We start from the raw sequence: 27757 nt of genomic DNA, 5'->3' as shown, positions 1-27757 counted from the left end.
CCTCTCCAAATAGTGGGAGTCTTCTTGGATAATGATGTCGGTCAGGTGTCCTTCTTCAATGTAAAGGCTAAGACCCATCTGTTAACCTACAGAGTGGGTAAAATCACAGAGAAGATCTTGCCCATATTTGATCCATGTTGTCGTAATGACACTAAAGATACCTTCCCGCTTGTAATAAGATGATGTACCTGTGCAGGTAAACCATGAATCAGAGTCTTCTTGGGTCTTCTTCTCTCAAGCCTAACATGGCAAACATATGATGTGATTTAGAAGTTTTGTAAAATTGTTTTTAACAAAAAATGATGTTGATTATGATTGTGAAAGAAGAACAAGGTTAGTACTCAATACTTGCAACAATAATATTTTTTTTTTATCGATCTCTTTTTATGTATTTGTGTCTCTACGTTAAGTTTTATGTCATGGAACAATAGATGGCCCTGGAGGGAACTAAAAAAGAGGGTGTCTTTAACAGGGAGTTACTTCCTCTGTGCCCAATGGACAATCTTCTGTCATTATTTTTCCGCTCCAATTTGATAATTCAGTAATTCATTCAGGTTGTGTCGGCATGATATGATTTTTGATATGTATTTCCCTCCATAATGGTATGGTTTCTTGGTCTCTTTTGAAAAAAATCTTGAAACATTGATTTTGCAGTGATGCACTGTGTATATCACGTTGGTGTCCATTTGCGTCTGTTAAATAAATAACGTGTCAAATGAAAATATTTTTTTGTTGAAAATTGTAAACTTTTTAATCAATTGAATGGAATGATTATAATATTGGTGGTTTTGGACTGTAGTTTTAAGTGAATATCTTTATCTTCACTTTTATTATTTGAATTTCTTTTGATCTCTTCCACACACCAACATTAATTGTCAATCATCCAAGCAGTAGTTCACTATACAGTTTTATTGACTGGTGAAATGGGTATTCAAACTGTTGACTCACAGACTCTTAACATGAATTAAGAAAATGTGTGACCATATACATGTGGTATTGTACTTTTAAGTTCAAACAAGTTTTTTTTTTTGTGATTGTGCGTGTGTGTTTGTGGGTATGTGTGTTTGTTTGCACTGGGAGGGACGTTATGATTGGGTGTGTCCTTGTTGAAAGAGGGAGGGGCTTAGAGTTCCAGGAAGAGAACCTGTCAGAGGACTCACACCCAGAGAGTTCCTGGGTAAAGTGCTTTTTCTCACAAGACAAGAATTAAGGGGAAAACAACATGCAAAGTGAGTAGTATCTTAAGTCTACGACTATAAAATGTATCCACTGGTACAGGTGGTGTGTTTGTGAACATGTGGCGCTAGGTTCTTTCTCAAAATATTTTTTGGGGAAATAAACAGGCTCACCCTTACCTGCGACTAAAGCAAATATTAGTTCTCAGTGCTGTTCATTAATGCAGGAAGGAGACAGAAAAGTAAAGTGTTTCTAGTTGTTAGTTCAACTGTAGCCTAGCCTTCCTACTGATACAATTGAATCTGGTTCACAATTTAGACCAAACTTTCATGAGAAAATCATACTCTTTTTTGGCCACTGAGACAAATCATCACAGCAACACATTGTGGTTTGTCAAAGTTACAAAACGGCAAACATTCTCGATATTTAAAATGTAGCACTGAACGAACTAAATGGAAAGAAGGGAGATGTTGTTTTTTAAATGACACATATTTGGCAGGTGTGAGTGGTCTGTTGGGAACATGAGATCTGCAAAAGAACTCTGTGGTTTAATCCCGTCCTTCTGCATTCCTGAGATTACAGCAACACAACTAACAGTCCCATGGATGACGTAGCAAGTGTTTTCGTTTGTTTGATGGTTCGATTTTCGCAAAAATTGTATAAGTGATATTTTGTCGTTGTGCTCAAAATCTACATATAGCAACCATCGTTTGAGGAATTAACTCTCTCTCTAATCCTGTGCGGTCTGATCCTGTTTTATGTGTTGCCCTCTCTCTCGTCCTTTTGATTTGTCTCTTGCTCTCTCTCCCTCTCTATTTGCCTCTCTCTCTTGCACTCCAATGCTAATTATCTCTCTTCCCCCCCTCTCTCTCCTTCGTTCTCCTGTCTCTCACACTCTCTCTGTGTCCCTCTATCCGCCCCTCTCCTCTCCCATCTGTCTCACCCACACAGTCTCTCAGTGGGAGGTTGGGGGGGTAGCATGTCCTCCCTCTCTTCACCAGCCATCTTAGCCCCCCCCCTCTTCCTCTTTTCTCACCCGCCCACATGCTCTTACACTACCAGTAATGTCATCTCTCTCTCTCTCACCCCCCCCCCATCACCTCCTCCTCCTCCCCCCCGCCCCCCAGGCATCAGCTCCCCGGGGGGGCGCGTCCTCTGCGAGGAGCAGTTCCAGTGCTCCATCTGCCTGGAGGTGTTCGTGGAGCCCGTCTCCACCCCTTGCGGACACAGCTTCTGCAAGGCCTGCCTGCAGGGCTACTGGAACCACAGCAAGAAGTTCCAGTGCCCCATGTGCAAGAAGAACTACTCCAGACGCCCCGAGCTGAGCGTCAACCGCGTCCTTGCCGAGATCTCTGAGCAGTTCCAGGGGCTGACGGTGGCGGGGGGAGGAGGCGGCGCGGCCTCGCCCGGCTCCACCCTCACGCTGGTCCCGGAGGCGACCCACGGGGAGCCGCCGTCGGAGGGCGGGGAGTTTGCGCGGGCGGGGGAGGTGGCGTGCGACTCGTGCATCGGGAGGAAAATGAGGGCGCTGAAGTCGTGCGTGAACTGCCCCGGGTCGTACTGCGAGGCTCACCTTAGGCAGCACAAGAAGGTGAGCGCCGGAGATCCTGCCAGGGACGCATGCGGACTTCACACGTTTGTCGTCCTTCCTCCGGGATTCTGACTCTACTGAGGGCTGACGTTCTTTTTCGCATCTGTTCCACCGTCCCTCCATTCCTCTGTCCTTCTGTACCTTCCTTATCTCACCCTTTTATATGCTCCACCCCCCCCCCTCCTCCACCCCTTCCCCCCCTCCTCCACCCCTCCAACCCCCCCTCCTCCACCCCTTCCCCCCTCTCCTCCACCCCTTCCCCCTCTCCTCCACCCCTTCCCCCTCTCCTCCACCCCTTCCCCCTCTCCTCCACCCCTTCCCCCTCTCCTCCAACCTTCCCCCCTCTCCTCCACCCCTTACTTCCTCTCCTCCACTCTTCCCCCCTCTCCTCCACCCCTTCCCCCCTCCATCCCTCCATCCTCCCCGTCTCCTCCCCAGGTGAAGTCTCTGATGTCCCACCGGCTGGTGGCCCCCACCCTGCACCTGGAGGACAAGATCTGCAAGAAGCACGAACGTCTCCTGGAGGTGTACTGCCGGCACGACCACGTCTGCCTCTGCACCGTCTGCGCCCAGTCCTGCCGCAAGACCCACGAGGTGGTCTCCACCGAGCGCGAGTGGAAGAAGAAGATGGTGAGCTCCTGTAAACGTGTTTCCTGAAACCCGTGCTTCTCTTCAGGGGTTACAGATGGTTGAGAATTGTTGGAAAAGCATTCGGCCTCTGCGGCTCTGAATTATTGATCGCACCCTGCTCCTTGTTTAATCCATTTTTGATAAGTATTGATTGGCAAATCGGTGAAGAATGATTCCGGGGCTCTTTGAGCGCGGACTAAACGTCCTGCTTGTGCTTACTCTGATCTTACGGATCTTCTCTCTTACTTCCTCTCTCTTTTCTCCTTTTCCTCTCTCTCCTCCCATTCTTCTCTGTCCACCCTCTCCTCTTGTTCATTCCTTCTCTTTCCTCCCTCTCCTCCTCCCTCCCCCCTCTGTCTCCTTCCTCTCCTCCCTCCCTCACACAGAGTCACCTGGGGAAGATGCGAGCGGAGCTGAAACAACTGGTCAAGGAGCGAACCAGGAAACTGGAGGAGGTCACGCAGTCCATCAAAGTCATCAAAGTGAGTGCCGGGCCTGAGGGGGTGATGTCATCAAAACGCGCCATCTTTCCTTTCATCGCTTCGATAGAATCATTTAGCCTTCTCAAGTGTACCGCCACAAAGTGTTTTTTATTTAGTTCGCTGCTTTTTCAAATGGTTCTTTTATGATTACAAAGTGGTTCCAGAAGACACCATTTTGGTCTTCTGGTGAGTCGAGAAAATTCTCCCCTCTGACGCCCCCCACCCCCTCCCCTCCAGAGGAACAACAAGCACATTTGACACCGTCCTCATAGCGTGTTCTCTCAGATGGATGACAAACTCTAGACGTGCTCCGGGTTAGGCTCCGGCTCCGAGGCCGTCCGACCGGTGTGACCGGTACAGAGGCCTGCCTGCTGCCGCCCCACCCCAGGTGCCTTCTGGGAAATACCAGGCTGGTCGTTATGGACCTGGACAATTGAACTCATGGCTGGCAAGGGATAGACAAATACATAGGATAGGATGGAGTTGTTTTTAATGGAAATGCGTGTTTTGAAGCTGACGATGTAAGAAACAGAACAAATACAAGCGGTAATGGATATGAGCATGTAAATGAACGCTTTAGAAGGAATTCAGAGAGCCAGATGACTGTGGTGCCACACCCTGAACACACACGACTCAGAGCGCAGGATCGCATGAACGATACAATACAGGAAAGGTTTCAGTTTTCATCAGGGGTTTTTTTTACACTTTTTTTTGACGTAGAGATTTCCTCAGGTATCAACGACAAGTGGGCTCTAATTTCCTGATAGTGTGTTCCAGTTTCCTGCTCTCCTATTGACTGTAAATAGAGAGGATTGCGACTGTGGTCAGCGAGAGCAGTGATAAAAATACAATAAGGATGAAGTTACAGTGGGGGGTGAAGGGAGGGCTGGATATCTGGAGAGGTGACTTCTGCTGACCTCTGGACTTTCAGGAGGCAGGGAAGGCGAGAGAGAGAGAGTGAGAGATATGAAGAGAGAGAGAAATGAGAAAGGGCAAGAGAGAGCATATTCACAACAATGCAGTCATTGTTGTAGTTGTAGTTACAGTTGCAACATTACATTTACATTTAATCATTTAGCAGACGCTCTTATCCAAAGCGACTTACAGTAAGTACAGGGACATTCCCCCCGAGGCAAGTAGGGTGAAGTGCCTTGCCCAAGGACACAACGTCATTTGGCACATTTCCAACCAACAACCTTCTGATTAATAGCCCGACTCCCTAACCACTCAGCCATCTGACATACTTTTGTACGCTGTGTGTTTTGAAGTCTGGTGTCGTTCTGAAAACGTTTCAAAACACGCAGACATCTCTCCTGAGACACGTAAGCAGACGTTTCCTTGCGGAGGCGTGAGTGAAGTCAGACCGGTTACGGTGGTTCACCTGGTGAAAGGTGACAAACTCCTGGGAGATGCAGTCTGATAAACTTAAACCTCAGATGAGCTCACCGTAGAACACGGTGTCATAAGTACTCCCCCCCCCCCCCCAGAGCATGGTAACTCTGGAAGACGTGTGTTTGTGCATGTCTGTCATGCCATACATAACCCTCCACCTCTCCGCCCCCAGAGCGGCGCCCAGAAAGAGCTGGAGGAGAGCTGGCAGGTGTACGCTGAGCTCCAGCGGCTGGTGGAGCAGAGCCAGGCTGAGCTGGTGGAGGTGATCTCGTCCCGGCAGCGCGAGGCCGAGCGGCACGCCCAGGAGCTGGCCCGCGGCCTGGAGAACGAGCTGGGCCTGCTCCGGAGGAGGGCCGGCGAGCTGGACGCCCTCGCGCACGCACAGGACAAGGTCGTCTTCCTGCAGGTGGGCCGGACAGGGCAGGGCAGGGCTGGCACGTCGACTGGACGCACACACACACAGGCACACACACAGGCACACACACAAGGGCACACACACACAGGCACACACACACACACAGGCACACACACACACACAGGCACACACACACACACACACAAGGGCACACACACAAGGGCACACACACACAGGCACACACACAGGCGCACACACACACACAGGCACACACACAAGGGCACGCACACACACACACACACAAGGTCACACACACACACGCTTGAGAGATGGTTATCTACCAGCGGGTGGGTAAGGAGATAGATACACACACACACACACACACCCAGACTAACCTCCCGTCTCGTATCTCTGTCCCATAGAGCTATCTCAACCTGGCGCCCTCCCCCGAGCCTTCTGATTGGTCGGCAGTGAACGTTGACACCGACCTGTACCTCGGCACCCTCCGCTCCACTGTCAGCACCCTGATCGACCGCTTCCAGGAGGAGCTCAAGAGACTGTTCGGGAAAGGTACAGACGGGAGATCTGTACAAGCGCTTCGTTTATTCTTTAAGAAACATCATTCCAAAGCTCTGTGATCCATGAACGTTTTTCTATTTATGAAAATGTTGTCCGACGCGTGATGTCCTAGAGAAATGCAAGAACCCAATGACTTGAGTTTAATATACAGTGCTGTAGTCATTTCTGTACTATATATAGGCTCTTCTACATTTGATCTAAATCATGATCAATTCCTGTTTGACCTCACTTCCTGAGCTCACAATCTGGGTCAGTGGACTGGCACCTGTAAATAGATGCTGAGTCACACAGATGACAGATGGACCCTCTATTTTGTTTAGTACTCCTGGGTAACCCTGCATGGGAGGGGTTTCCTATAATTTGAACAACTCCATTCACTCTAATGCCTTAACTCAGCCCAGCTAGGCTGCCCCGAGTTACAAAACGAGGTGACCCCGATCTAGGCGCCAGAATTCAGCCATCTGGTTGTAATGAGCTTCAGACAACAGAGACCTGACAGCGACGCGCACACACACACACACACACACAACCACACACACACGGCTAACTGACAGCAGCACATGTCTACCAGAGCAGCAGGTTATCACAGTGTGTGTGTCACTCTGCTTGGCTGTGTGTGTTCCTGCTGTGACGTTGACACTGTGCCCTCTCTCTGTTTCTGTCCACAGAGCTCAGGAAGGTGCAGAGCTATGCAAGTGAGTAGCAGTTTCAATCACATCGACATCATTTACATTACGTCATTTAGCAGACGCTCTTATTCAGAGCGACTCACAGTAAGTACAGGGATATCTTACCCCCCCCCCCCCAAAGGCATGTAGGGTGAAGTGCCTTATCCAAGGACACAACGTCATTTTCGCACTGCAGGGGAATCTAACCGGCAACCTTCTGATTAATAGCCCGATTGCCTAACCGCTCAGACATCTGACCCACATCCCCCCCCAGGGGAACACAATAGAGACATCGCACCGTTGATTTGTCGGGCAACGGGTGCAACAACTCGGCGGTCGTGTTTATCGTGAGGATTTGTGTACATACCAAATTATAGTTCTGGGTTACCAATGTCTATGTCCCTACCAATGTCGAGAGAGCATTAAAACGTCACTACCGATAACGGGGATGGTGATAAGATGATCTCTATAAATGTTCGAACATGACTGGAAAGTTTACAGCTTACTGCAGTAAAGTTGAGGCACCATGTGGGGGCAGCATTGCACTGTGTCGGTCTCAAGGTGATTAAACCCATATACATGAAGAACTGTAGAATAAGTGCTGTTGTAAATGTGCTCTCTGTCTCTCTCTCTCTCTCTCTCTCTCTCTCTCTCTCTCTCTCTCTCTCACTGTATCTTTATGTCTCTCTCTCCAGGTGAGGTGTACCTGGACCCGGCCACGGCCCAGCGGAACCTGGCGGTGTCCGACGACGGCCGCCAGGTGAGGTACGAGGAATCGCGCAAGGCCTCGCCCAACGAGAGCTCCCGCTGTTTCAGCCCCGCCCTGTTCGTGCTGGCCACCGAGGGCCTCTCCTCGGGCCGCCACTACTGGGAGGTGGAGGTGGGCCACAAGACCGCCTGGACGCTGGGCGTGGCGCGGGCCTCCGCCCGCCGGAAGGGGGAGATCAAGCTGAGCCCGGACGGAGGGTTCTGGTGCCTGTGGCTAAAGAGCGGGGAGGTCAAGGCCCTGGCGTCCTCCAGGCTGACCCTCCACCTGGCCGCTCAGCCCAGCAAAGTGGGGGTGTTCCTGGACTACGAGGGAGGCCAGGTGTCCTTCTACGACGTCAAGACCAGGGAGCACCTGTTCACCTTCGTGGATACCTTCAACGAGAGCCTGTTTCCCATCTTCAGTCCCTGTCTCGCCCAGGAGGGGAAGAACGCCGCCCCTCTCGTCGTCAGTCCGGTCAACCTGAGACCCACCGTCCACTCAGGGAAAATCTGAGATCGACCAGCCAATCGTGGTTGAGATAAAGCCTCAAACTGGTTTGTCTTCCCAATCGCAGTTGCGCTACTTATGATTGACTGCCATACTGTTAAAGACTTTCCGAAGTTTCTCTGCACTCAACTGGACATGGAAGGAACTATAAGGATTTTTCCCATTTTTTTAATGTTTTACATTTATGTGAGGCACAGATGTTTACTGATGAAGATAAAATCACTTCCGATCTTGCACATGCACAAATTATTTGCTGGGTGTTGATTGCTTCTTAAGGCTAAGGGCTAATTTGAACTAACGTGAACTACAGTACTGTCTTGTTCTTTTATGTATTGCAGGGTGATAAATATGTACTTTTGTATCTTAATCTGCAGCTGATAAATAAAGATTAATGAATTGGATCGTGTTCCTGCTGAGTCTGAGGAAAGCTAATTTGCATATGTGGTTGGAATTATCTGAAGGGAGGGGAACAAAGAACAGGTTTACAACCCAAAGAGAAAGTTAATCACGGAAATGCATTTAAATAGAGACTTCAAAAGGGAAATCGACAAGACAATTCCAGCAAAAACACAGTAAAAACCTGAGAATCAAGACAAGAGAAAGGAAACAAAAGTGTCAGGGATAAGATGAGTCCTCGCCAGCTTTGTCTAAAGAGTTAACCCAGCTCCTTCAGCTGACAGGGGGGCCTGGGAAGGGAGGTGGAAGCTGGTCTCCGGGGTATGGGAGGGGTAGGGACAGGGGCATATTTTTGGGTCTGGTGGGTGGGGGTGGGGGTGGAGGTCGGAGACGGTGTCGATGGCCGTGTCGTGTGTCATTCTTGGCTAGAACGGTCACTGTGGACAGTGAAGCCACTGGAGCAGCTGTCTTCTGGTGAGTCCCTCTGCTAGGCGCTCCCTCTCTCTCCCTCTCCCTCTGTCTCTCTATGTCTCTCTATGTCTCTCTCCCTCTCTGCTCCCCTGTTCCCCCAATGTGGCTGCATGTCTCTGTCACTTTACCTTCCTCTGTCGAAGCGAGGTGTTTTTCTTAACTGATCGCAACACGTTTTGTTTCAGTTCCTGAGGGTGTTCTTTGGGGTGAGTGACAGGGCTGTTGTTTGAACATGTTAAATCGTGTATAAAATACTGGAGCCTGCAACAAACTTCTAAAAGCGTAACTTTTCTTTCAGTTGGAACGTTTCGACACTTTCTTGACGTTGTGCAATGGGAGGTTCGGACAGAGCTATAAAAACAAATCATTGAGCATGATAAAAGGATTAGAAAGCTGAGGCGACTGTTGTTTGTGAGAAACTGCAGAGCAGGGTGCTGGGTAGACCAGTATTTTTGGAAAGATGTTAATCTTGGCTTCTATGAATAGCCAACCTTTCTGGACGAGGATTCATAAACCCTGAGCGCTGGTGTTCAAAAGCAGCTACACACACACACACACACACACAGTGCTGACATAGCACAGTGTCTCCCAATCAAACAACTGTGTTGAGCATGGGAGGATTATAGCTGCAGAAAATAACAAAACAACTGTTCATCACAGTAAAGCGACAAACACCTGACATCAGAAAATAAGCCAAACCCAGCTTTACACATTTTGGAATCATCGTAAACTAATGAGAAAAACTTCAAACTGTATGCCAGAGCATCAAAACATATTTCTGCTCTGTCAGTTACCCAAAATAAATAACGACACCCTATCCACATGGCCTAGTTACCTTCTAGGTCAAAGATACACCATCAACGTCATTGTTCTAGGAATAACACCCTTTTCCAGTTTTCTCTCCCTTTGAATTACTTGTTTATCTATTTAATGAGTCAAAGTTTCAAGCCAACTCCCTCCCCTCTCTCCCCTCTCCTATCTCTCTCTCTCCTCTCTCCCTCCGTCAGGGAATGGCCTCGACGGGTAAGTTGTCTGAGGAGCAGGTCCACTGCTCCATCTGCCTCGACGTCTTCACCAACCCCGTCTCCATCCCCTGCGGACACAACTTCTGCCAGAGCTGCATTCTGGGATACTGGAGGACCAGCCCCCTGTACCAGTGCCCCATGTGCAAGAAGAGCTTCTACAAGAGGCCCGACATCAGCATCAACACAGTCTTGAGAGACATCGCCGAGCAGTTCAAGGAGATCCGCGTGAGGAACATGGAGAAGCTCCAGCAGGAGGAGAAGGAGGAGGAGAAGACGGCGATGGAGGAGAAGAAGAGGAAGGAGGAGGAGGAGAAGTTGGTGAAACAGCAACAGGAGAAGCTCCTTCAGGAGCTCAAACAGAAGCAAGAGGCGGATCAGAAGAAGAAGGCGCTCCAGCAGGGGTCCCTGGTGACGCCAGGAGAGGTACGCAAAGGACTGCAGGAGGATCTGCCACCCCTGGTTCCTCCACCACCACCCCCATCGGTACCGCCATCTCCAACCCTGGACCCGAACCCCACCCTGGAACCAGCGCTGGACCCCTGCCTGACCCCATCCACATCCCCAACCCCAGCCCTGGACACAGCCTCCACCTGCACCTCAGCCCCAGCCCGGCCCCCACCCCCAATCCCGGCCGGGTCGCCAAGTCCCTGGGGCGAGGTGTTCTGCGATGTGTGCCTGGGGGAGCGGCTGAGGGCGGTCAAGTCCTGCCTGGTGTGTCTGACGTCGTACTGCGAGGAGCACCTCCGCTCCCACAGCGCCCGCTTCACCAAACATAAGCTGATGGAGCCCGTGGCCAACCTGGAGGACCGGATGTGTCCGAAGCACGAGAGGCTGCTGGAGCTGTTCTGTAAGAAGGATCAGGTGTGCGTGTGCGTGCTCTGCACCGAGACCGACCACAGGGCCCACTTTACCGTCCCCGTTGAGAGGGAATGGACAGAGAAGAAGGTGAGGTGACGTGGGGAAATGTAAACGTACAAATGTTGTTGTTTTTGTAGCTGTGGATGTCATCGGAAATCAGTCATAACGACTATATTTTGAGAACAATTTAGTTTGTCAGTTAAGTATCAGTGTGGCAAACTTTTTCAATGAAAATGAACACAGCTAGCTCTCAGCTTCAGTCTCACAAATAACAAGAAAAGGATTCGACGGCTGTGTGGATTGGATCGACAGTCAGCAGAAGGAGATCGATGACAGGACGTCGCGGTCAGACATCTGGGGGAGTTGCCTTGTCGTAATCTGTAATCTGTAATCTGACCGCCTGTCCCTTCTCTGGACAGGCCCACCTGAGGAGGACGGAAATGGAGGTGCAGCAGATGATCCAAGACAGGCTCAGGAAGGTGGAGGAGATCAAACACTCGGTGGAGCTCAACAAAGTCAGTACTAGAACCCTCGCCCCACAACCACACCTTCTGACCCGGTGTTGTAACCATGCCTACCACCATCTTGACCCAGTGTTGTAACCATGCTTACCATCACTCCAGTCCAGTGCCCAAAGGGAGATTGAGGACAGCATGGCGGTGTTCTCGGAGCTGATCCGCTCCCTCCAGAGGAACCAGGCTGAGCTGGTTCTGGCCTTGGAGGAAAGGCAGAGGCAGACAGAGAGCAGGGCCCAGGGCCTGATCACCGAGCTGGAGCAGGAGATTGCCGAGCTCAACAGGAGGAACACTGACCTGGAGCGCCTGGGACTCACCGACGACCACATCCACTTCCTGCAGGTGAGCGTCTGCTTCCTGTCGGAGGGCATTCACTTCCTGCGCTTTGTACAGACAAGAAAAGACCAGTTTCTTCTAGTTTTTGCAGCACTTTCGTGCTTCATTTTGTGCCATATCCACATAAAGATAAATTGGACCAGTTGACATGAGGTAAAGAACCGTTAACTCTCATCCTCAGAAACAACCGTAGACATCCTGACAGATCAAACAAGACAATATCTCTTTTCTCCTCTACTGATCCAGAGTTTTCCGGCCCTGCTCACTCCTCCCCACACTAAGGACTGGTCTGACACCAGCGTCAACACCGAGGTCTGCGTTGGCATCATCAGAAGGGGCGTGGCCAAGCTCGAAGAAACTCTGAGTGAAGAGTTAGAGAAACTGGTTGATACTGGTAGGAACACAGGGCATTATCTTGCTTGCACGATTCAAAGTCGAAACTTGTTCTACTGAGTGTGTGGTAAGTGTTAGTCTATATCATACACTACATGCTGCGTATGTACAAACCTTTTATTCAGTTTGTTTTATTTCCATTTTTCCAGAGCTTAAAAGGACTCTCAAATATGCAGGTAAAACGTTCTCAGTTCCACCGAAATGTAAAGAAAATCCCCCTCACACCAACGCCATCACCCTCACCTCAGCCTCTAACGCCTCTCCTCCCTCTCCTCCCTGTCCATCTCTCTCCCAGTGGACCTGACCCTTGACCCCGACACCGCCAACCCCTGGTTGCAGCTGTCGGAGGACCGGCGGCAGGTCCGGCACCTCGGGTCGTGGCAGGACCTCCCCGACAACCCGGAGCGCTTCGACACCGTGGTCATCGTCTTCGGCAACGAGGGATTCTTCTCCGGCCGCCATTACTGGGAGGTTTTCGTGGGCGACAAAGACGACTGGTACCTGGGCGTGGCCAATGCGTCTGTCAACAGGAAGGGGCGGATCGCCGTGAGCACCGCCCACGGTTACTGGGCCCTGGCGATGAAGAAGGGGCAGGGGTATCGGGTGTCGACAGCCCCACCTCTGCTACTGACCCTTGACCCCAAACCCAAACGCGTGGGCGTGTATGTGGACTACGAGGAAGGGCAGGTGTCGTTTTACGACGTGAGGGCCCGGACTCACATTTACACATTCATGGATGGTTTCAGAGAGAAGATCTTCCCCTTCTTTTACTTGTACTGCTCTGACAAGGCCTCGGATACCATGGCGATTTGTCCTGTCACTGAGAAGACCAAGCTATGCTGAAGAGAAGAACTACAAAATAAATACTACTGGACTACAAGTGCCGTAAGGGCCGGAATTCATTTTGTGTGCTAATAACTTCTTAATGTATAGGTTTGAATGTTTCTATTTCTGTTGATTGTGTGTGGCAGTATTTTCTTACATGCAATAGTAGTGCTTATGGATTTATATACAATTATAAATAATTAAATGACAACTAAAATTACTTTGATCATATTTTGACCTATGACAATAGCCCAACATGTTTGAATGTTGGCCTATACATTTGAAAAATAAAGTATGTTAATGTTTTTACTTGTTATTGCATGTCAAACATGTTCCAAAGATACTTTACTATACTCTATGTTGCATAAAACTATGACATAGGTTTACAATAATAAAGATTTTGCAACAATAAATGTACATATTTTGCCCACCCCATTATGTTTTGTCACATTCTACATTTGTAATTCTTGATAAAAACCAATGTTTTGTATGATTTCACAACAAAGGCGATTTTCATGACTTCACAACAAAGGAGATTTTCATGTCTTCACAACAAAGGCGATTTTCATGACTTCACAACAAAGGCGATTTTCATGACTTCACAACAAAGGCAATTTTCATGTCTTCACAACAAAGGAGATTTTCATGTCTTCACAACAAAGGCGATTTTCATAACTTCACAACAAAGGCAATTTTCATGTCTTCACAACAAAGGAGATTTTCATGTCTTCACAACAAAGGCGATTGTCATGACTTCACAACAAAGGCAATTTTCATGTCTTCACAACAAAGGCGATTTTCATGACTTCACAACAAAGGCGATTTTCATGTCTTCACAACAAAGGCGATTTTCATGACTTCACAACAAAGGCGATTTTCATGACTTCACAACAAAGGCAATTTTCATGTCTTCACAACAAAGGAGATTTTCATGACTTCACAACAAAGGCAATTTTCATGTCTTCACAACAAAGGAGATTTTCATGACTTCACAAAAGAGTTTCTCAGGAAAATCGGTCTGTTCTCCTCCCACAGCTGTGTATTGATGTGGGAGTGCGTTTTCTGACATGTAGCCTACAGTCAATTGTTTGGCTGAGGTGAAGGTAGTCCTGGCTTCGTCCAAAACGTGTCCTGCCGAAGGCTACATCAAAACCAGGTATGATATTCTTTTTCTTTCTCATTGTTCTGGATCGATTGGGATGATATTTTACGACACGGCAGAGGGATGGTTCACATTGTTGGGAAGTTCTTGAGGAGTTTTTCTTCAGTCAGTTTCGAGTTTTCGAGTTTTTGTCAGTTTATTTACCGTGAGATATAAGTAAGTTTGTGTGAGATATTATGTCGCATGCACGTACGATGAGTCATCCAGCACCTGACAGGGTGGGGATCAGTCACCTGATTTAACCAGCCAATGAAACAACACTTTGTTTGTAAAGAAGCCAAGAATATATTTGCCTACTTTACCTCCACCTGTGTGACACTTTCGATATTCCACTTTAATAGCGTTGCTTACAATCCCCCTCAATAGTACACGCTGGAAGACCACAGACATTCATGAGATAATTTCTCTCCTGTAGCAATGTCTTCATTGACCTTTGACCCCAGTCTCCTGTCCAAGGAGCAGTTCCAGTGTTCCATCTGCCTGCAGGTGTTTACCGACCCCGTCACCACTCCCTGCGGACACACCTTTTGCAAGGCCTGCATTGGACAGAGATGGGAGGCCACAGAGGTATGCCAGTGTCCCAAATGCAACAAAAGATTTTACGGAAGACCCGAGGTCTCCACAAATTCAGTTCTAGAGGAGATTTCCGTGCAGATCAAAAAAAGGAAACTCCAAGTACCAGAATGCTTTGCGGAAGCTTGGGAGGTGGCGTGTGACGTCTGCGTTGGGAGGAAGCCCCGGGCTCTGAAGTCCTGCCTGGTGTGTCTGACCTCCTACTGTGAGACCCACCTGGAGCCTCACCAGAGAGTGGCCGGTCTGAAGATCCACAAGCTGATCGACCCTGTGGAGGACCTGGAGGACAGGATGTGTAAGAAGCACCAGAGGCTCCTGGAGATGTTCTGTAAGACTGACCAGAGGTGTGTGTGTGTGCTGTGCGTCGAGGCACAACACAAGTCTCATGACACTGTGCCAGTGGAGGAATTGGGAGGGAAAGTCAAGGTAGGGAAACATTTTTTTAGTTTTTCATTTTTTTAAATCTTTTTTTCATTTTACACACAATATTCTGCTTAAACAATTCTTCTTATCTTCTTATCTTTTCTATAGGCTGAGCTTGGGTCCACGAAGATGAAGATTCAGCAGAAGATCCAGACCAGACTGGAGAAGGTGGAGGAGATCAAGAAAGCAGTAGAGCTCAGTAAAGTAAGGCCCCGCCTTCCAGAAATAGACTTAGAAAAACGTATAACCTCTTTAGTTCTTTCCCTTCGACTCCAACCATTATTTTCCTCCTCGACTCCATTAGGTCAATTCTGATAAGGAAGTGGAGGACAGTGAAAAGGTGTTCACCGTGCTGTTGGAAACTCTAAAGAAAAGACAAGCTAAACTCTGCCGTGTGATACGGGAGAGGCAGAAGGCAGAAGACGAGTGGGCAAAATACCTAATTGAAACTCTGGAGGAAGAAATCGCTGAGCTACATAAGGAGAGCACTGAGGTGGAGCAGCTCTCACACACCGAGGACCCCCTGCTCCTCCTACAGGTCAGTACCCCACCTCCACCTCCTCCTCCTCTGGGTCAGTACCCCACCTCCACCTCCTCCTCCTCTGGGTCAGTACCCCACCTCCTCCTCTGGGTCAGTACCCCACCTCCACCTCCTCCTCCTCTGGGTCAGTACCCCCCCTCCACCTCCTCTGGGTCAGTACCCCCCCTCCTCCTCCTCCTCCTCTGGGTCAGTACCCCACCTCCTCCTCCTCCTCCTCTGGGTCAGTACCCCACCTCCTCCTCTGGGTCAGTACCCCCCCTCCTCCTCCTCCTCCTCTGGGTCAGTACCCCCCCTCCACCTCCTCCTCCTCTGGGTCAGTACCCCCCCTCCTCCTCCTCCTCCTCCTCCTACAGGTCAGTACCCCACCTCCTCCTCCTCCTCCTCTGGGTCAGTACCCCACCTCCTCCTCTGGGTCAGTACCCCCCCTCCACCTCCTCCTCCTCTGGGTCAGTACCCCACCTCCTCCTCCTCCTCCTCTGGGTCAGTACCCCACCTCCTCCTCTGGGTCAGTACCCCACCTCCTCCTCCTCCTCCTCTGGGTCAGTACCCCACCTCCTCCTCTGGGTCAGTACCCCACCTCCTCCTCCTCTGGGTCAGTACCCCACCTCCTCCTCTGGGTCAGTATCCCCCCTCCACCTCCTCCTCCTACAGGTCAGTGTCCCCCATCGCACGTCAAGCTAGCCTAGCGACGACAACAAAACTATCTGAAAATGCACTGTAATCCTGGTCCACTGGATTGATGCTGATTCGTAATGACATCTTCCTGCAGAGCCGTCCCCCGCTTGGCATGTCTCTGTCCACTAAGAAGTGGTCCAGGGTCCATGTTCACACAGACCTGTGTGTGGGGACTGTGAGGAGAGCTTGGACTCAGATAGAGGAGACAGTCAAGATGGAGGTCAAATCGTTCACCGACACAGGTAAGATCTGAACGATGTACTTGTGACTGCGTGTAGTGTCACTACGTTTTACTTTACATGTGATTTTTGTCCACAGAGCTGAAGAGAATGCAGAGATTCAAAGGTGTGTCTAGTAAGAATAACCATTTTTGTCTTTAAATGCAAAGGGACTGTTGTGTGTTTTCATACCGATTAAAGCCTACTGAGATGTATTTGTGTCTACAGAGGATGTTAAGATGGACGTCAACACCGCAAGCTGCAGACTAAAACTCTCGCTGGGAGGGAAAAAGATAAAATATGCCAAAGTGGCCCAGGCGTTACATGAGCAGTCAGAGAGGTTCACCTTCTACTCGGCCGTTATGGGGGAGAAGGGCTTCAACTCCGGACGCCATTACTGGGAGGTTATGGTCGGCGCGTACGGGCGGTGGGAGGTCGGCGTTGCCACGGAAAAGGTCAACAGGAAGGACGCGGTCGCGAAGAACTCCCAAAACGGCTTCTTTGCTCTCTCAAAGAGTGGATTCTGGGAATTTGAGGCTCTTTCCTCGCCCTCGACCACCCTCCACCTTACCCCCAAGCCCAGACAGGTGGGCGTGTATGTGGACTATGAGAAGGGGCAGGTGTCTTTTTACGATGTCACCATGACGTCACACATCTTCTCCTTTTTTGGACAATCCTTCACCGGGAAACTGTACCCTTACTTCTACCTTTACAGTCTGGCCAGGAAATCTGAATCCCTGGTCCTTAGCTGAAATGCATGCGACAGGTGCTACTGTCCCTTTAAGACAAGGGAAATTGCTGTGTCAGAAAGCGCCTGATAGGCCAGCTGTTATCTGGTGTGGTGGGTAGCAATCAAGTTGTCTTATGTTGCTTGGTGTGCTGGATGCTGGTCCCTCTGCTATGGTGTAGTTTCACTGCACAATCTTAAGGTTACCAAGTTACATGCATCGCCTCATGACTGACTTGCTTTGTGATTTACTGATCTATTAAAATACACACTTCTAAAGTACAAAGAGTCTTGTGCAGCTCCCGAATGGTAAGCTGAAAGAGAGTCAAACGTGAAATGTTTTGCAGTTAGTACATGTCTGTATACGCCTGCCCCTTTTTGGGGCTCCGTTGAAAAGTATTTAAAGTGTTTCTGAACAAAACGGTGAGGAAATGCATCCGTGCGCGTCATTTTTATGAGAACAAGCAGGCCGGAGCGGGAGAGCTGTGTCCCTAGTCCAGAAGAACCGCCTCTTTTTACTAGATAGTCAAGTTGAGGAGTGTCCAGGTCCGTAGAGGAGGGCTGTCCTCTAATCAGTCAGCCTTCTGAAGACACTCTGGTTGAGACTATCCAGGACTGGTGCCTGGTCTTTAGTAGGACACAGGTAAGTGGACCTTTATTCTTTGTATTACCCAGTCTTACCAGTCAATTACAAAATATTATTCATACAATACAGGAGAGAAAGGCCTTTGTAGGGAAAGGGGGAAATTGTTGGGAAATTAAGAATACAACAAACGGAACAAAACAACAAAAAATATAGACTGAGCTGCGGTTTTCTTCATGAAAACTTGTGTGTAGAAATGTGTGTAGATATTTAGTCCAAGACATTTGAATACACATCTGAGGCTTGTCATAGGCTGAGCCAAGTAGCTCTGCATTTAACTGGTTGTTGTGGTTGAGAGATATCGCAGACTGAAGAGAGTTTCTAGCTTTTAAATTGGTGTTTGTGTCCATGAACCAATACAATGTGATAATGGTTGTTCAGACTGTGGCCAAAGGATCTGATTAAAGTTAATAAAGAACAAATGGACATTTTATGCTGGCTTTTGAAGGGTTAAACGGAGCATTTCCTCGTACGGCAAAGCCATCTTGATCACATGTTTTACGGTAACACTTATGACGTTGCTCTTGCAACATTTCCAATCCGGAATAACAGTAAATGATAAAACAGCCAGCCAAACCTGAACTCATTCAGGATGTTCCTCAAAGATCAAAGGCTGCTCGCGTCAATATAAGTTGCGCAACGACCCCCGCGCTTTAACCCGGGCCCATTTCCTCCTCCAGCCATGTCTGACGGCGGGCCGCCTCCATGCTGCATCTGCCTGAACGCGTTCACGAGCCCGGTGTCCCTCCCCTGCGGTCACCGCTTCTGTCTGGCCTGCATCGGAGAGTACTGGAGGCTCCACCCGGTGTGTCAGTGCCCCCTCTGCAAGGCCAGCTTCCCCACCAGACCCCGACTCTCCCCGGCCCACACTGCCCAGGGAGACGCCACCCCACCCGGGGCCTCGGCGTCCGACTCGCCCCCGCCGAGACCCGGAGAGGTGCCGTGCGACGTCTGCGCAGGGAGACGTCGAGCGGCCGTCAAGTCCTGCTTGGTGTGCCTGGAGTGTTACTGCGACGCCCACCTGGAGCCTCACTACCGGGACGCCGCTCTCTGGCGCCACCCGCTGGTGTCGGTGTGGAAGGACCTGGAGGAGGCCGTGTGCAGGTTGCACGGCAGGAGGCTGGACCGATTTTGTTGGAGCGATCAGACCTGCGTCTGTGCCGTGTGCGCCCGGGAGGACCACAGGGGGCATCGGGTGGTGTCCGTCGCCAAGGAAGCCGTGGGGAAAAAGGTTAGGAAAATCTACTCAATTATAAGTGTTATGCCATGGTCTGGGTGAATACTCGATTCTGATTGGCTGCAGGGGTGTCCATTATTGTACACCTCGTTGGGCATTATCCCTTACTTGGACTTTGATGAACTTATTGATAACTAATAGAATAGGTGTTTTCTCATTACTAATTTGGTTTTAATTGCTGATGGACGCTATCCATCCATCGATCCAATCTAATCCTTTGCTCTGATCTCCAGGTGAAGCTGAAGAGATCCATGTCGAGGGTTCATCAGGTGATCCAGGAGCACCAGAAGAAGGTGGAAGAGATCAAGCAGTCCCTGGAAGACGCTAGCAGGGCGGGGCAGGTGGCCAGGAGACAGGGCGAGGGACTCGTCAAAGACCTGGAGCAGGAGGTCGCAGAGCTTCAGAGGAGAAGCACTGAGCTGGAGGAGCTCTCACACACTGAGGACCCCCTCCACCTGCTACAGGTCAGTACCCCCTCCTTCCACCTCCCTCCACTTTCCCTCCCCTCCCCCTCCCTCCACCTCCCCTCCCCCTCCCTTCACCTCCCCTCCCTTCCCTCGCCTCCCCCCTCCCCCTTCCCTCCCCTCCACCTCCCCTCCCCCTTCCCTCCCCTCCACCTCCCCTCCCTCTACCTCCTCTCCAGGCAGGTGGCCCCACTTTCTCTCCCTGCATTTTACTTTGTTAATGCACTCTCGTGTTTAGGAATGACTGATGGTAGACAATCAGAAGTCCTGGGTGGATCCCTGTGATTAGGCCCTGACATGGTGTGTGCAGGGCAACACAGTATGATCTGGGTTTAAGTCCCGCGCCCACGTGTACGGTAGAAGAGGTTTGATTTCCTTTTCTTTTTTTCTTCACAGAGATTTCCGTTGTTTTCGTCTCCTCCGCACGTGAAGGACTGGTCTCACTCCATCAAGTCTCTGTTTCAAGACCTGCGGGAGAAACTAGAGATATCCTGACTGCACAGAGATGAACTCTTAGTCTATTCTCTGCAATAATGTCCTACTGAAGTGCTTGTATAGTATAATGTTTTACTTTGCATGGAGACATCTTTTTTCATAACTGCACTGTATATGAATGTGGAATCGGTGTTGAAAAAGTTAAGAATAGTATATCTGTTGATCATATTTATTGGTTAGCGCTGGGTTTTGATACTTTGAACCTTACTACCTCCTGTGAATGAATGTGATGGATGCAATATTAATACAAATCTTGATTTGTACCGGCCTCTTGTTGTCTTATTGTCAGTAAAGGAAGAAGGTGGAATTTGATACATCTGTCAAAGTGAATGCTACCCTAATGTTTGTTTTACAGACAAATTCATCTTTAAGTGCATTACGTCCTCAAAAGTTGTTGACTTGTGTTCACCTTCACAAGCAAACAAACACCCACTGAGACAACCTTTAGATTTGTATACAAAGTAGATATGCAAACAGATGTGGCTTTTCTTACAGAGAAAGGGAAGTAGTTTACAATCCTTTAGTGGGAAACGAAACTCAACTTGTACAAAGGGCAGGAAGTAGTGAGAGGGAGGGAGAGCGAGAAGGAGAGTGAGATAGAGAGATAAAGAGGGAGAGAAAGAGAGAGAAAACAAAACAGGGACAGTATAAAAGAGTGATAGAGAGAGAGAGAGACACATCTCTGCACCTGTGAGGTAAGATGACAACTGTCCTTCATACTGTACTGCTCTGCTTCTCTACTTTAAAATATATATTTTTGCTTACAAATTGGTCCATTTCATTTATGTTACAATTTATTCATTATTTAGTAACTTCATTGTTGGCAAAGTTTGCTTACAAAATGTTGTAAACTATTTAATTGTCTTTACTTTACTGAGCAAATTAACTCGAGCAAACAAGTTATGATATGATAGTCATAAAAACGACTTAAATAATTGTTTTGGTCAGTCATCAGTATAGTATTGAAAAGCATTTACAAATAGCAGTTGATCGAGGCTTGGGCTTTGGTCCTGATGTGGAAATTGTTCCACCCGAAGTGTGATACTGCAGGAGTTTGTCTGTGTGATTTACCTAACGTACATGAAGGGCTGGAAAGACGATCTGTTTGATCCTCTCCATTCGCTTTTCCTGGTGGAGGAGGAAGAGACGGATTAGTAACCTGTGGCTCCTCCTGCTGTGGGTGGGCCTGGTCTGTGTGTTAATGTGTTTGGAGGTTTGACTTTGAGTTGTCGTGTGGGTTAGTTACCACTAGAGGGCAGTGACACACTGCATTGACCCTCATGTACTTTAGGTAAAGTTACAATGGCTCGTTCAGCTCATTTCAGTTCCAGTGGGAAGTTCTGAATAGTTCTATATTATTGGGGTACAAGTTGGTTGCATGAAGCTCAGTCAGTAGCAGAAAAAGTGATCTTGAGAGTCCAATTCACACAATAATGTGTTCATTCTCCTTCCGACACCAATCAGACATGGCCTCCGCTCTCTTCACCCCCTCCACCTCCTCGACGGCGTTCTCCTGCACGCCCGTCCTGATCGGAGACCACCTGATGTGTTCCATCTGCTTGGACCTGTTCCAGGACCCCGTCACGACCCCCTGCGGTCACACCTTCTGCAAGGGCTGCCTCGAAAGGAACATGGCCGTCAACGACCTGGTGTGCCCGCTCTGCAAGGACCACCTGCGGAGGAAACCAGAGGTGAACATCATCCTGAGGGAGCTGATCCAGGAGCTGAAGATAGCCCAGAGCAAGAGGGACGACCACCTGATGGGAGGAGACCCAGGGGAGGTGAGCTCTGTTTCTGATTGGCTGATTGAATGGCGGATTGTAGTCATCGACTGAGCAACGGTTTGATCGGCTTTTCGCATGGTTGGTTGGAAGGACGGATGGATGAATAGATAGATGGATCAGTGGATGAATGAATGAATGAATGAGTAGATGAATGAATGAGTAGATGAATGAATGAGTAGATGAATGAACGAGTAGATGAATGAATGAGTAGATGAATGAACGAGTAGATGAATGAATGAGTAGATGAATGAATGAATGAGTAGATGAATGAACGAGTAGATGAATGAATGAGTAGATGAATGAATGAGCGAGTGAATGAAGTAGATGAATGGATTCATTGGATGGATGGATGGATGGATGGATGAATAGATGGACCACTACAGTAGAGAAGTCAACATGGATGAGACACACCATCCACAGCATTCACCCCCTATCAGCAGAAAACTTAACTGGTCGAAACGTCTTTGTCCCGCAGGTGGCGTGTGACGTCTGCACCGGGAGCAAGCTCCGAGCCCTGAAGTCCTGCCTGGTGTGTCTGACCTCCTACTGTGAGACCCACCTGGAGCCTCACTCCCAGGCCCGGAGGCTGAAGGGCCACAGGCTGGTGGCCCCCGTGGCGGACCTGGACGGCCGGGCCTGCCTGACTCACGGGCGCCCCCTGGAGCTGTACAGCCGGGAGGACGAGCGCTGCGTCTGCGCTCTCTGTCTGGAGGAAGGTCAAGAGGTCGTCTCCACGGAGACCGAATGGGAGAAGAAGAAGGTGACGTTCGTTTGTTTTTGTGAGGCGTGACGTGTTTGTTGGCTGACATTGCCTTACATGTATATTGTGTTTGTGTGTGTGTGTGTGTTTGTCACAGGCTGAGTTGGAGGAAACGATAGCTGAGATCCGACAGAAGGTCGACGAGAGAAAAAGAAAACTGAAGGAGATCAATGAATCTGTCGAGGACTGCAAGGTGAGAGCTAGCATTGAGAGAAAGAGAGGGAGAGAGAGCGTGAGAGAATGAGAGTGTGAGAGAGAGAGAGAGAGAGAGAGAGAGAGAGAGAGAGAGAGAGAGAGAGAGAGAGAGAGAGAGAGAGAGGGAGAGAGAGAGAGAGAGCGAGAGAGAGAGAGAGAGAGAGACATAAACAAAGAGAGGAAGTGACAAGAGGAAAGAAAAGGGAAGAAAGAGAGAAAGAGGGGAAGAGAGAAGTGAAAACGTAAGCAGGGTGGAGATCCCACACAGCACCAGGAGTTCAAACCCGCTCCTGAGAGACGACCCCTCTCCCCAGGCCCGGCTGGACCGCGAGCGGAGGGACATCCAGGCCGCGTTCGGCGCCGTCCTGGCCGCCGTGCTGGAGGCTCAGGAGGACGCCCTGCGGCCCCTGGAGGAGCGCCAGGACAGCCTGGTGAGGGAGGGGGACCGGCTCTGCCTGGAGCTGCAGCGAGACGTCAGCAAGCTGGGAGAGGCCGTCTCAAAGATGGAGGACATCGCCAACATCGAGGACCACATCCTCTTCCTCCAGGTGAGGACAGGGGATGGGGGCGGGGCTTAGGGAAGGAAATCCTGAGGAGCGATATTGTGGTGGAAACTTCCGTGTCCATTATGCATGTTTAGCTGCCACAAAGGATGTGTTTGAAGTGTAGGTTTTATTATCATGAAATATATATTTGAGAGATATACTTTATATAGATTACTCTATAGATGGAGAATATACAGGACTTGTAGGGGAAAGAGAGGGAGGGAGGGAGGGAGGGAGGGAGGGAGGGAGGGAGGGAGGGAGGGAGGGAGGGAGGGAGGGAGGGAGGGAGGGAGGGAGGGAGGGAGGGAGGGAGGGAGGGAGGGAGGGAGGGAGGGAGAGAGAGAGAGAGAGAGAGAGAGAGAGAGAGAGAGAGAGAGAGAGAGGAAGACATGCAAAAATGGTGTGAGCTAGCCTCAAGAGCGTTTACACCCGTGCCACTCTAACAAGTCACGTGACACCTGCATCCAATCAGACGTTTCCGTCCCTGTCGGGCCTGGCCGACGGCAGAGACTGGACCGCAGTTTCCGTGGATACGTCGCTGTCTTTCGGAACGCTGAGAAGTGTCTGCTCCGCCCTGAGGGAGAGGACGCAGCAGGAGCTGGAGAAGCTCACCTCCGTGGGTGAGACAACCCTCTCTCTTTAATATCTCTCTCTTTCTTACCTCGCTCGATCGCTCTCTCTTGCTCTGTCTGGGTTTAACTGCGGTGAGGAGTGAAGAAGAAATCCCTCTTAATGATGATGACCTGTTTGTTTGTTTGTTCTCAGAACTCGAGAGGGTCCAGAAATTTGAAGGTATGCTTTTAAAAACTAAGGACATCATCTAGGGAAAGCCTTGTCCAACATAATCATTTGAACGCCGTTTAAAACCCCATTTCGCCCCATTTTCCATCATTATGGTGTTTTTTTGTATCTGCTAAAGTCAATTTCCACCTGAACCTGTGTGCGTCCCAAACAGTCGCCGTGACATTGGACACGGACACGGCTAACCCCCAGCTGGTCGTGTCGGCGGACGGGAGAGAGGTGAGACACGGGGCGAGCGCCCAGGAGCGCCCCTCTGACGACCCCGGGCGCTTCGACTTCTTCGCCAGCGTCCTCGCCGTCAACCGCCTCAGCTCCGGACGCTCCTACTGGGAGGTGGAGGTCGGACACAAGACCGGCTGGGATCTGGGCGTGGCCAGCGAGGACGCCAACCGGAAGGGGAAACTGGCTTTGAACCCAGCGAACGGTTACTGGGCCATAGTGCTGTTTAACGAGGACCAGTACGGAGCCCTGGAGGATCCACCCACCCTGCTCCACCCCAGGGACAAGCCCCGGAAGGTGGGGGTGTTTGTGGACTACGAGGAGGGGCTGGTGTCCTTCTACGACGTGGAAGCCGGGACTCACCTCTACTCCTACACTGGGTGTGGCTTCACAAGGAGCCTCTACCCCTACTTCAGTCCACACCTTCAACTCAATGAGAAGAACGGAGGTCCTCTGACTCTCTCACCTGTCAAACATCAATAGTGTTGGAACTCTGGACTCAAAACTAGATAGCCTCAATGAAATGTAATATTAATAGCCTATGTGATGGCGTGATTGATATGTTTTTGATTTACTTTGTATGGTAAAAGTCTTACACTTTAACACTTTGCATTCATGCCCTTTTATATATATTTTTTGTATAAAGAGTTAAGATTCTGCTGATAATGCATTATGAAAAAATAATATATTATGTTTTATAGTTAAGGGCATTTGTGTTTCAATTTTTCTATTAATTATTGATTCTCATAAAAATCATGTGACTTTTAGGTATCACTGAATTAAACAGACTAAAGTACAGCAAGGGGGAATAGCACATTATTAAAACAAAAGCAAAGAAGAATTGATGAAAAAAAATACTGTTTTTTTTCGTGTTCCGTTAACTAACGGATTTTATGTCTCAGTGGTTAAAGCATTTGACTGCAGATTGAGACATTGCAGATCCATCATGAATACAAACAACATCAATGTATTTGTGCTAAGACTTTATTATTTAAAAGATGCATGATTGTCAGTTAAGCAGGACATGTATTCTGAAAGAAACAGACTGCTGTATCCTAGTCAGCACTGAGGAGGAAGCCACTGAAAGTGGTGTGGTGAAGGGGGTTCCCCCAAACGTGAGAATCAGCGGACATTAATACATAGACCGGTTCCCCCTCGTTCAGCTCCAGGGTCACTGCGTTGCCCCCGTTGTCGGCCCCATCCTCAGATTTGTGATCTGACGTCATGACGATGTGTTTTCCATCCTTGTATAGATATAACCGGGCTTTCTCATGGCCTTGTGCATGATAGAAGTAACAGAAATAGTACACCCCTTTCACTGGGGCAGTAAAGATGCCTGTGGAGAGAGAGAGAGTTTTTGTGGTAATCTGTACAGTCCATTTAAAAGGTTAAATATTAGGTTGTCTCGATGGACTATCTGTCTAAAACCCTTCTGCTGTTCCAACTAGTCTAAAACTGATTTTTTTTGAGGAACAAAGCTGGTTCGTAAATTGTTCTGTTTTTTCCTACTATTTCTTTTACTTAAGGAAAATCTGAACAATTATTTGAATACTGTAAGAGTCTTGATATAATTAGATCAAATGTACCTGTATTTGAATTGTAGGCATTGCCAATGTTAGTGATGACGGTTTTGTAAATCATTGTGGTGTCAACGTTGAAAGGACCAATTGCTCCAGTTCCTCCTGCCGCAACAGAGAAGATGACAGGTGTTCTCTCTGTGTAAAACAAAAACACATCATTACAATTAACTTGTGTTGTCGAGAAACAATAAAGTTTCCTTGAAATGATCCCTTTAACCTTTCTTTCTGAGCTGATCAACTTGGCTTTCTAGAAGTTTCAGCCTGTCTTCCAAAGTAGAGGAGGTAAGCTGTGTCATCTCTTGGACTTCCTGAGCAGCAGACAGACCACAGAACAGCAACACCACCAAACTGGACAAGTTCTTCATTTTCAGGATGATTCTGTTGGCTCTCAAACACCTTGAATGGTTCCCCAAGAAGTCTCTCCTTTTATACAGTTTTGTACATTTCTGGGAATTAGTCCAGGCATATTACTTATTGACAGAGCAGCATACATTCTCTCAAAAAAATGTGTTGGCCCTGAACATACAAATCAATTTCTGCAACCTGAGTGGATTGACCGAGAGTCTACACAGGTTACAGCAAAGTAGGATATTTTTCTGTCCAAGAAATCAACTGATAAACAGCAATAGTTGAAGTTAATATCAACTAACTGGACATGGATGAACCTAATAAACAATAACAAATGGATTGTTCTATACCATGTGAAATCAAGTAACAACAATAGATTTATTCAATAATATTTGTTGAAACATTACATGTTCATGTAGTCATTTAGCAGACGCTCTTATCCAGAGCGACTTACAGGGACATTTCCCGAGTAGGGTGAAGTTCCTTGCCCAATGACACAATGTAATTTGGCACGGCCAGGAACCAAACCAGCAACCTTCTGATTAATAGCCCCATTCCCGAACCGCTCAGCCATCTGACTCCTGACATTACTTGGCACTGGGCATACAAACATTGACAGAGCAGGATACTGTCTGGTTATGCCAATTTAGCAGTAATTTCCCTCAAATTCTCGGCACAAATCATGTTACTCCTGAACGTTATTGACTGGTAAGACAATAAACACAGCTTGTCCACACTGCAGGTTCATGTGGTAATTTATGCAATACATGAACTGACAAAGAGACGTAAATATCCACTTAATATAGAAGAGTATAAACCATAAGTTATTAAAGTGGTTAATTTGTGTACAGTAAATGCATTGTCTGTTGGTTTATTTTGCTACTTCTCAGTACACCACATTAAGTACACCCCTTAGTACTGTAAGATTTTGAATACTTAAAGTATTAAAGTATACAACACCTGACCACTCTTGTGGGTGTGTTTCTGTTAAAATTTAAACCGTATAAGGGTACAAACATGCCAGGCAAACATTGGTATGATGTAATAAAATAGCTAATTAGTGCATTAGATTAATAGTTTGCTAATAATCAAACATTAAGAATAATCAATTGTATTGGCGTCACCGAGAGGCCCCCAAATCATTTCTGCTTAAGGACCCATAAAGGCTTTGGCCAGCCCTGGCTTCGACCATGTCCTTAAAAAAACGTGGAAACACAGATTGTCCCAACCAAAAACCTCACAGTGAAACATGATCTTTAGTACATAAAGCTCAAAAAACTGTATTTGCACTCAAATTAATGCAATTTTCTTTTATTTGGCTTCAACTTTTGATGTCTTTACCCACGCTGAAATCCAACCTACGCCCTTGGGTCTCATTGGCAATCATTAATCGTTGTGATCTTTCCGCAGAAGTGTCCTT

The 27757-nt window shown here is 48.5% G+C and overlaps 6 protein-coding genes across 8 annotated transcripts; 5 read left to right on the top strand and 1 right to left on the bottom strand.

Moving 5' to 3' along the window:
* The first annotated feature begins 1142 nt into the window (after positions 1-1142).
* On the top strand, positions 1143-8534 carry LOC146221851 (E3 ubiquitin-protein ligase TRIM39-like). Its single transcript, XM_084691529.1, has 8 exons — positions 1143-1229; positions 2304-2767; positions 3206-3397; positions 3784-3879; positions 5444-5677; positions 6049-6196; positions 6874-6900; positions 7569-8534. Exons 1-8 carry the CDS (start codon positions 1223-1225, stop codon positions 8132-8134), a joined length of 1734 nt encoding a protein of 577 aa, XP_084547655.1. The 5' UTR covers positions 1143-1222; the 3' UTR covers positions 8135-8534.
* A 363-nt stretch (positions 8535-8897) lies between these two features.
* LOC146221850 (E3 ubiquitin-protein ligase TRIM39) lies at positions 8898-13360 on the top strand. Of its 2 annotated transcripts, none has more exons than XM_084691526.1 (7): positions 8898-8998; positions 10003-10965; positions 11298-11393; positions 11502-11735; positions 11976-12123; positions 12272-12298; positions 12418-13360. In XM_084691526.1, the coding sequence occupies exons 2-7, from the start codon at positions 10006-10008 to the stop codon at positions 12963-12965; spliced, it is 2013 nt and encodes a 670-aa protein (XP_084547652.1). In that variant the 5' UTR covers positions 8898-8998; positions 10003-10005; the 3' UTR covers positions 12966-13360. The 2 variants fall into 2 exon arrangements, with proteins under 2 accessions (XP_084547652.1, XP_084547653.1); XM_084691527.1 differs by lacking the exon at positions 8898-8998 and adding an exon at positions 9081-9201.
* A 507-nt stretch (positions 13361-13867) lies between these two features.
* On the top strand, positions 13868-17683 carry LOC146221849 (nuclear factor 7, ovary-like). Its single transcript, XM_084691534.1, has 6 exons — positions 13868-15108; positions 15214-15309; positions 15410-15643; positions 16416-16563; positions 16640-16675; positions 16768-17683. The coding sequence occupies exons 1-6, from the start codon at positions 14527-14529 to the stop codon at positions 17289-17291; spliced, it is 1620 nt and encodes a 539-aa protein (XP_084547660.1). The 5' UTR covers positions 13868-14526; the 3' UTR covers positions 17292-17683.
* Positions 17684-17819: 136 nt separating this feature from the next.
* LOC146221848 (E3 ubiquitin-protein ligase TRIM47-like) lies at positions 17820-20368 on the top strand. The gene is made up of 4 exons (XM_084691542.1): positions 17820-17909; positions 18590-19140; positions 19380-19610; positions 20007-20368. Exons 2-4 carry the CDS (start codon positions 18592-18594, stop codon positions 20103-20105), a joined length of 879 nt encoding a protein of 292 aa, XP_084547668.1. The 5' UTR covers positions 17820-17909; positions 18590-18591; the 3' UTR covers positions 20106-20368.
* A 356-nt stretch (positions 20369-20724) lies between these two features.
* Positions 20725-25313, top strand: LOC146221847 (E3 ubiquitin-protein ligase TRIM21-like). 2 transcript variants are annotated; one of them, XM_084691532.1, is made up of 8 exons: positions 20725-20800; positions 21570-21886; positions 22365-22649; positions 22747-22842; positions 23159-23392; positions 23862-24009; positions 24155-24181; positions 24345-25313. In XM_084691532.1, exons 2-8 carry the CDS (start codon positions 21572-21574, stop codon positions 24890-24892), a joined length of 1653 nt encoding a protein of 550 aa, XP_084547658.1. In that variant the 5' UTR covers positions 20725-20800; positions 21570-21571; the 3' UTR covers positions 24893-25313. The 2 variants fall into 2 exon arrangements, with proteins under 2 accessions (XP_084547658.1, XP_084547657.1); XM_084691531.1 differs by lacking the exon at positions 20725-20800 and having other exon boundaries at positions 21510-21886.
* Positions 25314-25377: 64 nt separating this feature from the next.
* LOC146221846 (complement C1q-like protein 4) lies at positions 25378-26387 on the bottom strand. Its single transcript, XM_084691546.1, has 3 exons — positions 26207-26387; positions 25996-26124; positions 25378-25745 (listed from the first exon to the last, which is right to left on the bottom strand). The coding sequence occupies exons 1-3, from the start codon at positions 26352-26354 to the stop codon at positions 25465-25467; spliced, it is 558 nt and encodes a 185-aa protein (XP_084547672.1). The 5' UTR covers positions 26355-26387; the 3' UTR covers positions 25378-25464.
* Between the last annotated feature and the right edge of the window lie 1370 nt (positions 26388-27757).

This window comes from Hypomesus nipponensis, chromosome 25, assembly GCF_054491055.1.
Source record: "Hypomesus nipponensis isolate SF chromosome 25, ASM5449105v1, whole genome shotgun sequence".
NCBI classification, from domain to species: Eukaryota; Metazoa; Chordata; class Actinopteri; order Osmeriformes; family Osmeridae; genus Hypomesus; species Hypomesus nipponensis.
This window is presented reverse-complemented; position numbering and strand designations above follow the sequence as displayed.